The sequence below is a fragment of the Molothrus ater genome, chromosome 20 (assembly GCF_012460135.2).
Source record: "Molothrus ater isolate BHLD 08-10-18 breed brown headed cowbird chromosome 20, BPBGC_Mater_1.1, whole genome shotgun sequence".
In the NCBI taxonomy this organism is placed as follows: domain Eukaryota; kingdom Metazoa; phylum Chordata; class Aves; order Passeriformes; family Icteridae; genus Molothrus; species Molothrus ater.
In genome coordinates this window covers 8,053,169-8,065,615 of record NC_050497.2, presented here as the reverse complement: position 1 = coordinate 8,065,615, position 12,447 = coordinate 8,053,169, and the positions used below count along the sequence as shown (strand labels likewise).

The following is a 12,447-nucleotide window of genomic DNA, read 5'->3' as shown; positions in this document are numbered from 1 at the left end:
CAGGGTGTGCTGCCTGCTCCTCCTCTGAGGGAGCAGTGCAGAAGGAATTAAAAGCAGCAGACAGCCCCTATTAAGCAGAGCTGTTATCCTGCTCTTTGTTCAGCTCCCTGCAAAATTGCTTTGCAATTGCTTTCCCTTGTTAGAGTGCATTTGTATTATTAATCTGGGAACATCTCATTAGGGCCACAGCTATAACAGGGATGAGTTTGCAGCCTAAATTACCTCTGCTCGTTTCTCTGGGGAGGGAGTGTGTGTGTTTTCACTCCCCCAGCTACAGAGCACATTGGGTTTTCTCCACAGCACGTGTCCTGCTGCTGTTCTGGTGGGGATCTGTGGTGCCTCCCAAGCCAGGATGAAGGAATGGATGGGCTCCCTGCCCCACTCCCAGCCCTGCCACCCACCCCCAGCACTCTCTGCCACAATTCCCACTGTTGGAACATATTTTCCCTGCCTTGTCTGTGCTGAGATTGCTGGAGGGGAACAGCTTTTCACGTGTAAAACCAGCTCAGAGCCTTCCCATCTGTTAAACACAGATCCCAGCAGGGCTGGGGGAGAGGCAGGGCCGAGGATCTGGGGGACAAAGATGTGCTGTAAGTTAAGGGCTGTTTGTTGTGATGATAGCCCTGAGTCCTGCAGGAGCCTGCAGCGGTTTTTGTTTTAAGGGAAAAGAGCATCCAAGGGGTTTGGAGGCTGGGGGATTCACATGCACAAACTGCAGTGCCTTGGCAAGGGCTGGGTGCAGCCCCACATTTCCCTTCACAGAGAAGAGCAAGGCACAGTTCTTCCCAAGAGTATTTCTGGGATTCACATTCTCTGAACCTCAGAGAGAGATAACACAATTCTTATATCATTTGCTGTGCCTGTGTTTGTGCCACAGTAGAATGCAATATGGAGATTGTTTACCCACAGTGATGGGGTTTTGTTTCCTTGGCCTGTAGGACCAAGAGAGTGTGTTGGGACTGTTGGGTGACAGTCACGAGATTCTGGGCAGTGTGTGCAGGGTTGAGTGCTTGGCAGGTTCAGTTTTAGATAATAATAATAATAATAATAATAATAATAATAATAATAATAATAATAATAATAATAATAAACTATTATAATAGGTAGAATAATATAGTATAATAAAGTAATTAATTAGTCTCCTGAGAGTGATGGTGTTTTGTTTCCTTGGCCTGTCAGGGCCAAGAGTGTGTGTGTGTGTGTGTGTGTTGGGACTGTTGGGTGACAGTCACGAGATTCTGGGCAGTTTGTGCAGGGTTGAGTGCTTGGCAGGTTCAGTTTTAGATAGAATAATATAGTATAATATATTATTACTACTACTACTAATAATAATAATAATCATAAATAATTATAATATTATAATAGTATAATATTATACTATGTCACACTATAATATTATAATATTATAATACAGTGTAATATAGTATAATATTATAATAGATAGAATAATATAGTATAATAAAGTAATTAATTAGCTTTCTGATATCCATGGAGTCCTCCTCATCCTTCTCTCCCCTTGGCAGGGCCATCACAGCATTGCTGTAGCTGGGTTTAAGTCTTGGGGCATCACTGGGAGGTTCCAGGTGTGACCCCTGGCAAAGCCCTTCCCAAGGCAGGGAGGGGGGTCCTGGGTCCAGCTCAGAGGATGAAGGAGCTGCATCCCCTGGGAAGGCTTTGCTGAGCCCTCTTGGCTGTGTGAGGGTTGGGCATAGCTGGGATGCAGAGACAGGGGAGGCTTTGCTGTTCTTGTGGGGATGTGGCTTTTTCTCATTCATTTTACAACTGGCATTCACAGTTCCCACTAAAATCCTTTATCTTGGAAGCCTTTGGCACCATAATTACACAAGAATAGCACAGAGCTTGAGAGCCTTTGCTTCTAACCCTGTTTTCCTGTGTGTTAACTCTGTTTCTCCTCCAGCTCTGCAAGAACAGAAAATGCTGTCACTCCTTTAGCTGGAAAATAGAACAGACTGGAAATGAATTCTGTAATTCCAGGAAAATGCCCTCCTGGGAGTGTTGCCTCCCATCTCACTGTCCCCTGCAGCCACAGAGCCCTGGCTTTGTCCATTGCTGCATCTTCTTTCCTTTAAATTAGGTGATTTCTTTCTGCACCATCACAAACCCCTCAATGGCAGAAACTAATCTCAAATGAATGAATCTGAATTAATCTAATCTTGTGGGAACCAGCAGCAGCTCTGGCTCCCTGAAGGGACTGCTCACATCAGCCACCACTGCTCGTTGGGTCCATCCTCTTCCCTCTCCCAGTGAAAATGCTTCCCTTGGAATTGGGTAAAAATCTTGTTGGCTTAGGCACAGTGCTTAAAACCATGGTAAATACAGTGAAATTTGGATGCTGGGTGGATTGCATGGTCTTCAGCCCCACAGCATGAATGTGGCTCTGCTCCAATCCCTATTTTAGGATCTGAGAGTCAGGATCACACAAATTAACAGTGAAATAAATCCCAAAGCCTGTTCCTTGTCCTTGAACAAGTTCCATGGCGTGGAGAAAAATAAAAATCAATCTTGTGTGCTGTTTAGTGTAAAAAAAGAAATCCACTCTTTCTGTCTTAATAATTTCTGGCTACAGGAACCATGGCAGAGGAGCTGTGTTTCCCAGAGTCCTGCAGATAGCTATCAGGGTATCTCTGTGGAGATGACAGGGTGTTTCTTCCAAGAAACAAGCAGCAAAACCAGGGCAAAATCTCCATCCTGAGTGCAGTGTTTTATTTGCAATGTGCCTAATGTGCAGCAGCTGTAGCTACAGCCCTGCTGTGGCCATCCTCTGCCTGCCCTGTCCCCATCCCAGGGCTGCTTGCACAAATCCTGCAGGAAGGAGAGTCCTTCAGGCTCTGTGCTGATGGGGTGGGAACTTTCTGCTGGGATTTTGATCCCTCTGTTGTCCCAAAGGGTTTTACACAGGGACAAAGAGCAGATCCCATCCTTCTTGTTCTTCTCTCTTCAGCCCATGTTGTTTGTGCTCTTGGGCCTGAGATTTGGATCATTTGGGAATTTTCTGCTGGGATTTTGATCCCTCTGTTGTCCCAAAGGGTTTTACACAGGGACAAAGAGCAGATCCCATCCTGCTTGTGTTTCTATCTTCAGCCCACGGTGTTTGTGCTCTTGGGCCTGAGATTTGGATCATTTGTCCTTGGTCCCCAGCTAGAGACGGAATTGTTTTGTCTCCCTGCTCTGTGCACAGTGCTCACCATCCCTTAATATGAAGCTCAGAATTACACACTAAAGCAGCACAGAATCTGAAAAATCATTGCTCAGGAGAGGAGATTTATTTGTTATTGGTTCTCATCCTTCTCTCCATCTCTTTGGAGGACTGTCAGCACTTCCAGGGAGAAGTTCCACTGTGCTCCATCCCTGAACAAGGAGCCTTTATTATCCAGCTAGGATTTTCCACTGCAGCCCTAATTCCATTACCCCATTCCCACGCTGGCTGGCACTTCCCAGCCAGCCTGCAGGATTCTGTAGCAGCTTGCTCTTTGCACAGGGATGTCGTGCAAAGCTTCTCCTGGGCTTTGGAGCCAGAATTCTCATTCCCTTTTCGCGTTTTCATTCCAAATTTTCTTGAGCAAACTCAGCTCTCTGGAGGACAACAAGACTTCTTATTGCAGGTCCCAATAAACCAGGATTATAATTATTTTCTTGAAGCTTTTTTTCTTTCCCCTGTTTTCCCTTAAGACTTTCCTGCCACAGCCACGGCTGTTCCTGCTGCCTGTGGCACATCCTGGCCTCCTCTGGGCTCCATCATCCTCCTCGTGCTCTGGGGGCTGAAAGGGAGCTCTGAGCAGAGCAGGGGACATGTGTTTATTCATCTCCCTGAGATCTGTGTTTTTCCTGGAAGCAGAGTTCTGCAAGCAAAGCAGGAGGTTCAGGAATATTGGCTCCTGCTGCCTGCATGCATTTTTCATGTGTGCACAGCAAAGCCCAGCTGAGGAGAGGGAAGGGGTTTGCATGTTCAGAGGCCTTTGTGGAGGCCCTAAATCTGAGTAAATCCTTTCTCTGTGAACTGAACCTCTCAGTGACTCTCCTCAGAAGGCAGTTAATGAAAGACAGTTAAAAACATTTGCAGATGGGCAGGAGGATGAATCCTGGTTGTCAGAGGAAGTTTTCTCTCACAGTGGCAGTGCTTTGGCTGGGCCATGGAGACAAGGACACAGGGATGAGTTTTCCCCCTCTTGGGGCCAAGGCAGGACCCCTTGTGTCAGCTGGATGTCAGCTTCCTCAGTGATTCAGCCACCAGTGCAGAATTGAATCTGGAGTTTTGTCCAGGTTTCATGACTTGAATCCATTTCCACATCTGACTGAGGCCCACATTGGTGGGGGGTGACCCCTCTGCTTGCAGTGGGGGTGACCCTGTAAAAAGGGCTTTGTGATCCTGAACCTGAGTAAATCCTGATCCTTGGGAAGGCTGGCCTAGAACAGAGGCTGGATAGAGTTAAAGAATAAAGCAGGGATTTATTAAAAGGATCTCCTCAATGGATGCACCTTGGGCAGCACAAGAGCCCAGCCAGGGCTGCACCCAAGATGAACCAAAATGGCCCCAAAATGCACAACCAGGCACGGGGTCTTTCACTTTCATCAGTTCTGCTCCCTTTGCATCTTGCAGTTCATTGTCCCATTCCAGCTTTAGCCCCTGCAGTCCCACCCTGCTTGTTTTTCTCTCTCCAGCCCATGGTGTTTGTGCTCTTGGGGCTGAGATTTGGATCATTTGTCCTTGGTCCCCAGCTGGAGCAGGAATTGTTTTGTCTCCCTGCTCTGTGCACAGAGCTCACCATCCCCTCATATGAAGCTCAGACCCACACACTAAAGCAGCACAGAATCTGAAAAGCATAAAAGCAAAAACTTAAGGCAGCAATCCCACCATCAAACCCCACATCTTGCAGAAGGTGTGGTGGCACAAGCTGGAGCTGATCAGGATGTTCCCCTCGCTGTCCTGAAGGAGAGAAGGGAGATAGGGAAGATCTTTTATGGCCTTTACAAGGATTCTCCAGCGTGCTCAGGCTTCCTGCAGATCAGATTTGGTCTCTGCTCCCCCTTCCCCTGGGGATGGGAGGCAGATCCAGCTGGGTGTGAAAATGGCAAGCAATTAAAGACACTAACAATTAAGTCCTCAAGTGTCTCCTGATGAGGAGGTTGTTAGGGCTCCTCTTCTCCTGAAGGTTGGTTTTACAAGGCCTGTTTTATTCCCTGCCAAGGGCTCTCTGGAATTGCACTCTGCCCATTATTCTTTTACTGCCGTTGTGTTTTCCTTGTACACACTTTTAAGTGTTGCTATAAAACGGATGGAGAAGGCTGTGGGAGGATCTGCATCTGGAAATGGGTACAGTTGCTGGTTTTTCAGAGCTCTCCTGGAACTGGGACCAGTTTTGGCACAAACTCAGAGAGGCTCAGCACAAACCCCACAAGCAGGAGGTCAGGTGGGAATTGTTTCTTCTGACACCTCCAAACCTTTAGGAGTCACTATACAAACCTTTAGGAGTCACTGTAAAGCTCCTCCATTTGTTGATAAGCAGAATCCTTGGCTGAAAAGCAGCTCATTCCCACTTTAAAAAAAATCAAAAAACATTAACAGATTTTTTTTTTTTTTTGGCAAGTTTATATCCTCACAGAGAGCCTGAAAAAAAATATCCCTGACATGTTTTCCTGCATGCCTGCTTTGTAGGCTTGGGGGATGCTGAGGTCACCCCACAAGCATCTGCTCACAAAGCAAAGGCAGCTTCTCTGTCCCCCTCCCCTGCAGCAGCTTTGCTTAATGAGCACAGCTCTGATGAGCTCAGCTCTGATGAGCTGGGCTCAGGTGGGGCTTGCTGGGCTTTGGGGTCACCTCCTGTGTCACTGGTGCTTCCCCCAGCCTCCTCCTGGGTCACTGCCCGCCCTGTGGGACCTTTCCAGCACCTCCCCAAAATGCAGCTCTTGCCCCCAAGGATGCTCCAAGGATGGAGAAGGTTCCAGGCTCTGAAAGAGGGGACCTGGGAGGTTCCCAGCACTGGGGGATGGGGGTCACTGCCATGGGCTGTGCCTGGAGAGGGGCACTTGGATGCTCTGGGACAGCCCAGGTGTCTCTGCACCTCCCTGGGGAAGGGGTTCCTGGTGGCCTTCAGGATGGGCTGTTTGGAGCTGGTTTGTGCTGTAAGAGGGTTTATCCCCTCTTGGCTGGGATGTGCTGGTGCTGGAATCAAACAGAAAGATCCATTTTGGTAATGATTTACTGTTATTGGCACACGTTTCACAGGATGGCAGCTGCTCAGGTAGAGCAGGAAAACTCAGAGTGCTGAAAGATCTCCTTGTGCTGCTTTGCTGCAAGTTAAAAAGTGGGGGTTTCAGGATTTGTGTTTTCACCAGCTGTTTTCCAGTGTGAGGCAGTGGATGTTGCTGGTTGAGCTGCATCCCAGGTCTTTACTGGGGCAATCATTCCCTAGTGGTTGGTTGTGCTGTTACCCCACAGAGTCTGGATCTTTTTTATTCCTTTCTTTTCAAGAAAGACATTTCTGGATTCCCCTTTTGATTTTATCCATCTGTTCTCTTCAGTGTGGAGCTGAAGTGAGGAGAAAATCATCCCTTTTGCTTGAGTGAGGCATTGGTACACGAGGGGTTTTTAAAAACGCGATAATGTGTTGAAACATAAAATTCTACGAGCTGTTATTTTCTTGTCTTCTCATCTCCAGAAATGCTCAGTTCAGATTGGAGCTGAGGATAAAGCAGGGCCTGCAGCTCACCCTTGGGTGCTGATACTGCACTGAGTATTCCCCTGCAAAATCATCATCATCCTCATCATCCTCATCTTTGTGTTAGCTGGTGATGTAGCTCCCTCTTTCCCTGCTGAATTTCCATCAGAATTCATCTTGCAAGAATTTCTGCAAGTTCCAGACCACAAATAAAAGCAAACTGTAATTTTTCAGAGGACGTGTCTAAAATTTGGCTCCCCGTGAGGTGCTTCTTTCCAGAGATGAGTAATGTAACAGAAAAGTGTGATTTTAATTAAATTCAGCAGCTTTTGGTATGCTCTGATGGGTCCTGTTCTGCACAGGGAGAATTGATTCTATTCTGCTGTATAGAAATGGATTTTGGGGGCATTAATAGGGTGGTTTTACCTCTCAGGACCAGGATCATTGCCTGGTGCTGCTCCTGTTTCACAGGTGGGATCCAAATCCTGGAGAGGCAGCTCCAGGTCACCTCTTTGCTGGTGCCTGGTCAGCTCCCAGCCACCTCTTGGTAAATTAATGCTGCTTTTTATGTAAATTAATCTGCCTAGTTCCATGAAGCCAGTGAGGGGAGCATTTTCAGTGGTGTGTAAAAGTCTTGGAAAAATACCTGATTTTCTTTGGGCAGCTCCAGGAGTGCTCAGGGAGGCAGGCCCAGGGTTCCAAAACTGACAGGGGGCACAGGAATGGGGTGATCCCCAGTGCCTTGTCCTCCTGGAGAAAAAGAGGAGGAAAAAAGAAAAGGGGAAGGTGGGAGCTACCAAAAGGATGTCCTGGGAACAGCCAAAGTCTGATATGTTGGGATTGAAGCAGCATTAAACTTCAGCAGTGGGACAGAAGGACTTTTCTGGAAGCATGGGGACTGTGGGGCTGAGAACCCCGCTCCCAAACTGCCATGAAAACACAGCCTGAAGCTGGAACTGTTGGTGAAGTCAGTGTCCTGTGGGATTCCTGTGCCTTGCCACGATGCTCCCCTCAGAACAGGGATGGCAGGGGGTCTGTGCACCCAGCCAGGGCAGCTGGAGCTCCTGCAGGGTGCAATTGCAGGCTGTAGGCTCCACACCACGGGGGTGTTTTTCTGCCAGGAGGATCCAGCACAGCCCTGTCCATCCCAGCAGAGCTGCAGGAGCTCCTTTGCACCAGCTTGAGGCTCTGGTCCTTGCCATTAGAGGAGAAATGCCTCGCAGAAGGGACAGCAGATGGGAGCAGCTCAGGTTTCCTGGGTGTCACACACTCCACCTGCTCTTTAAAACACCCAAGTGTTATCCCTGGGCTCAGGAAAACAGGGGCAGATTATCCTGCTGGTGCTGGGAGGGTGGGATCCCCCTCCAGGAAGGGATAAATCACCTCCTTTACACTCCTCAGGGGGTTTGCACAAGTCAGGGAAGCTTCCTTGCAGATCTGCCCTGACAAACCATCTCCACTGAGAGCAGCTCCTTGGCATGGAGTGGGACATTTCCTCCCTCTCTGCTTCTCACCAGGCTTGCTGTTCCCAGGGCTGGTGTTTGACCCCAAGAAATCCGAGTGGAGAGTGGAAAAATGGTGAATAAACCACGCTGGGTCCTCCTTGCTCTGTCCCACATGGATTTATTTTATGAGGCCAAGGTGCTGCTGTACAAAATGATCAGACTGAAGCTGCTCATCCCTGCCCCTCTGCTCCCTGCAGAGGTGGAGAGCTGGCTTTACTGCTAGGCCAAGGCAGCCCAGATGCTGAAATATGCTCATGAATAAATAAACCCCCCTGTTTATTGCTGTTAGAATTGCAGCCTACCTGGCTCTTCCCGTTAAATAATTCAGAGCAAAGAGCAGCCAGGCAGTGCTGAGAGGTTCCCTGGGCAGGGGTGGATGGTGAGGATGTGGTGTGGGAGGGATCACAGGGCAACCTGAGAGCAAGGGAGGGTTTTTTTTGCATGAGGTGCCTCGTGAAATATTCATTGATTGTCCCTGTGGGTGATGTGCTGTGGCCGTGGCTGGTTCTGCCTCTGTCCCACTTGCAGGGAGCTCTGGGGGATCCAGAAATGGCCAAAAAATGTTTTGTAAGATCAAGGGGGTGCTTTGCATCAGCGTGTGCTGTAATCCTGCCCTCCAGAGGAGCGGCTCACTCCAAACTCCAGAACAAATTGCTTGGTCCTTTCTTCCCTTTTCAGCCCTAAACAAACCCATCGGATCAATCCCACTTCCCTTCCCTCCTTTGATCTCTGCAAGTGATGCTGTGCACTGCTGTGGGGTCTGTCTGTGCAGGAGTCGACTTTGGGAGCTTTATTATCTCTTAAGAGCCTGTTCCAGCTCTGTTTGATGCCACTGGGGGCTTTTGCTTTTTATCTGAGCAGGGTGGGGCTGGCAGCAGCCCCTGCACGGGCTGGGAGGATGAATGGCTCAGCAGGTGCATTTACATGGTGGTGGGGGGAGAAAAGCTGGTGCTTGGCTAAAGATATGAAATAAGAGACGTTTTCAAATGAATTTTAACAAACTGGGGTCTCTGCAGACCTGTTGGGTTTCGGTGGACTCAAAGTACTCATTGCTGTTGGGCATTCCCAGCTCTGCTGTGCTCCTACAGAAGGATTTGCAGTGTGCCTGGAGGTCTTGGACAATTTCCCAGGGAATCCAGAGCTTTTATTTCTTTTGACTGACAACATTTTTACTCATTTTACCAAAAAAAAAAAAAAAAATTAAAAAAAGGACACAGAGATTGGTCCCAAACCAGGTGTTTGCTGTTGGGGAGCTCATGGCTGGGGGAAGGTGCAGCAGCTTCACCCACCTGGATGGAGATGCTGCTCCCTGCATGGCTGGGGCCAAGGGCAGGATCTGCCTTAAAAGATCTCCCAGCTGGCTTTTCTTTGTGTTGCCTTGATGGGGATCTGGTGGGGTGGGAGTGAGAGCAGAGTTTCTCTCACCCACTCTGTCCCTACCACATCAAATCTGATTTTGCAGGCAGCTCAGGTGTGTTCAGGGACAAAAAAAAAAAAGAACTTAAATAGATGTGTAAGGGAGCTTAAGTCAAAAGTAGGGAGATATTTCAAGTAGTGGCTGTTGGTAGAGCTAAATTAAATTGTGTTGTTGCACTTAGAGCTCCTGGGGAAGAGCAAGGGACGAACAAAGGAAAAACCCAAGGCTTTGTCCCAAAAGCTGCCCTTCAGCTCTGGATTTTGGATGGTCCATTTAGTAATCCTCACCCTGGTGTGACTTCTCCCTCTAATTGCATTCTCTGAGTCCTTATTTAGCCATTAGCTGCCACTGCAGGGACACAGGTTATTAATTCCTCCCCTGCCCTGACTTTCACTCTGGGCCCTCACCAGCACTCAAGGTGAAGCTGGGAGGGCCAGGGCAGCTGCATCCCCATGAAACTCTGATTAGAAAACATTTTTCTCCCTTTTCTGTTCCTTGTCTTACATGGGGGGGTTGTATCACAGGAGCCAATTACACCTCATTCCCAGATTTATGGCTGGACATGTGTCCATGTGATTTTAATATTTTTTATGGCTCTTTTACTCCTTTCTCTCTGGTGTGACGAGTGCTGGGGAAGGAAACACTCAGAGAACAAGAGCAGAAAATACATGTAAAAGAAAGGAGGTCGTGCCTTGTGGTGGATTTTTTATTGTTGTTGTGACAAGTGATATTTAACCAGAAGTCACCTCTGAGTTCTGCCTTTTAGCCAGAGCTTTGCATCCTTGCCTCCCTCCCTCCTGTGTTGCCACTTTGCACATGGACACACCTTGGGATGGCTGGAATTGCTCCATGGCTGGGCTCAGCACAGCTCTTTCCCCTCCTGGTCAGGGTTTTAATTGAGCTGGCTGCAGGTCTCAGCTCTGTTTCAAACTGCTTGGTGTGGAGCTGCTCACCTAAGGAAGGCTGAGGTGTAGCAAGGGAGAGAAAGCAAATTAATGCCAGTGAAAGCATCCAGAAATAGCAAATTCAGGGGCTAACCAGGCCATGTACTAAATCTTTCAGGAGAGGCAATCTGTCATGGGCAGGGAGGGGAGAGGAGGGAATTGCTCCTGAGGGCAGTTAGAGGTTCAGATGTGGGCAGCTTTGCTCCTCCACAGTGTCCCATGGCTGTGGCTCCAGCCTGGGGAGCCCCACCTGCCCTCTCCAGGATGCCCAGGAGGGAAGGGCAGAGCTGCTGCCACCCCTCTGTGTCCCTGTGCTGTCCCTGTGCTGTCCCTGTGCCCATGGGGATGCTCCAGCCCCAGCAGCCACAGCCCAGCCTGGCCCTGTGCCAGCAATAATACGTGGGGTTTAATTAAAACAGTATTTCTCATCTCCCTCATACATTATTTGGTTATTGCTTCAGAATGAGCCAAGGAATTCTTGTATTCCCCCCACTCCCTCCCTCGCTCCTTTAATCTCCTTTCTCCCCCCTTTCTTTCTGCCCTTTTGGTGTCCTTTCCATCATCTCCAGGGGTTTAACTTTTTTCAGCTGTCACAAAGTTGTTAAGATGAGGAGTCCTGGGGTTCATAGGGACTCATTATTCCACTGGGATTGCTGGGAGGTGCTTCCAGGGAGGCAGTGCAGAGCCTGGCTGAGCAGGGAAGGAGCTCACAGGTGCAAAGGCTGGAGGAGAAGGTGTTTCTCCATCCCAGCAAATCCAACACCAGGCTGGAATTAAGATTCCTGAGTAGGGAAGGAGCTCACAGATGGAAAGGCTGGAGGAGAAGGAGAAGGTGTTTCTCCATCTCAACAAATCCAACACCAGGGTGGAATTAAGATTTCTGAGCAGGGGAGGAGCTCACAGATGGAAAGGCTGGAGGAGAAGGAGAAGGTGTTTCTCCATCCCAACAAATCCAACACCAGGGTGGAATTAAGATTCCTCAGTTGTCTGTGCAGCACCAGCACAGCAGGAAAGGCTCATCCACGGGGGCTCTGAGGTGCTGTGCTGCAGACCATGCAGCTGCTCATTTTGGTGCCCAAGTGTGCCCTGTGTGCCCAGCCAGCCTCCCCACCTGCATCCCTGCCCTGCCCTGCCGGCCGTGCCCTGGGGAAGCAGCGGAGCTGGGACGAAACCAGCTTTGCAGTGAATACTTTGTGCTGCTCAGGGCTGGGCTGAGCTCAGGGGCTCTGCTGTGAGGGGTGAGGCACCAATATAAAATCTAACCCTGTCATTCCTTCCCTTCCCAGGCCCTTCCCTTCAGAGGAGACCACGGAGAATGACGATGACGTGTACCGGAGCTTGGAGGAGCTGGCAGAGTGAGTGGCCTCACCTTCTCCTGGGAGGGCTGAGGGAAAAGTTCCTGTGGCTTTTCCAGCAGAGGCAGATAAAGTTTGACAGCAGGGCTGGGAGAGCCAGCACGGCTGCTTTGATCCTTTGGCCAGGAGATTTTTGTGCTCTGACAAAAGTCCATCTTTTTCTGCTGGGAAGCCCTGGGAGATGTCGCTTTTAATCAGGTTGAGCTGATGAGTGGCTTGGTGGGGGGTGAAAGGGGCCAAACCCAGAGGATCCCAAACCCCTCCTGAATCCCAAAACCCTTCATCCTCTGAGGTGATCCAAGCCAGCTCTGGGAGTGAGGTATTCATTTCCTCCCATGGCATTTTTTGGATGCTGGCGCATGGAGCTGCACCCCCATGTGTGATTTTGACCCTGGGGCAATCAGAGAATAGTTTGGGTTGAAAAGGACCTTGCAGACCATTTCATCCCACCCCTTTGCAATGGGCAGGGACACTTCTCACTATCCCACATGGCTCCAAGCCCCATCCAGGCTGGCCTTGGACATTTCCAGGGCTGTGGCAGCCACATCC

The 12,447-nt window shown here is 49.2% G+C and overlaps 1 protein-coding gene across 10 annotated transcripts in view; it reads left to right on the top strand.

Annotated features, from left to right (window-relative positions):
* The window catches only part of VAV2 (vav guanine nucleotide exchange factor 2), a 120,274-nt gene that overhangs the window by 72,915 nt on the left and 34,912 nt on the right, over positions 1-12,447 (top strand). For all 10 annotated transcript variants that reach the window (XM_036393775.2, XM_036393777.1, XM_036393776.2 and 7 more), the window contains exon 4: positions 11,830-11,898. In XM_036393775.2, the coding sequence (XP_036249668.1) occupies positions 11,830-11,898 (69 nt within the window). The remainder of the gene's footprint in view (positions 1-11,829; positions 11,899-12,447) is intronic.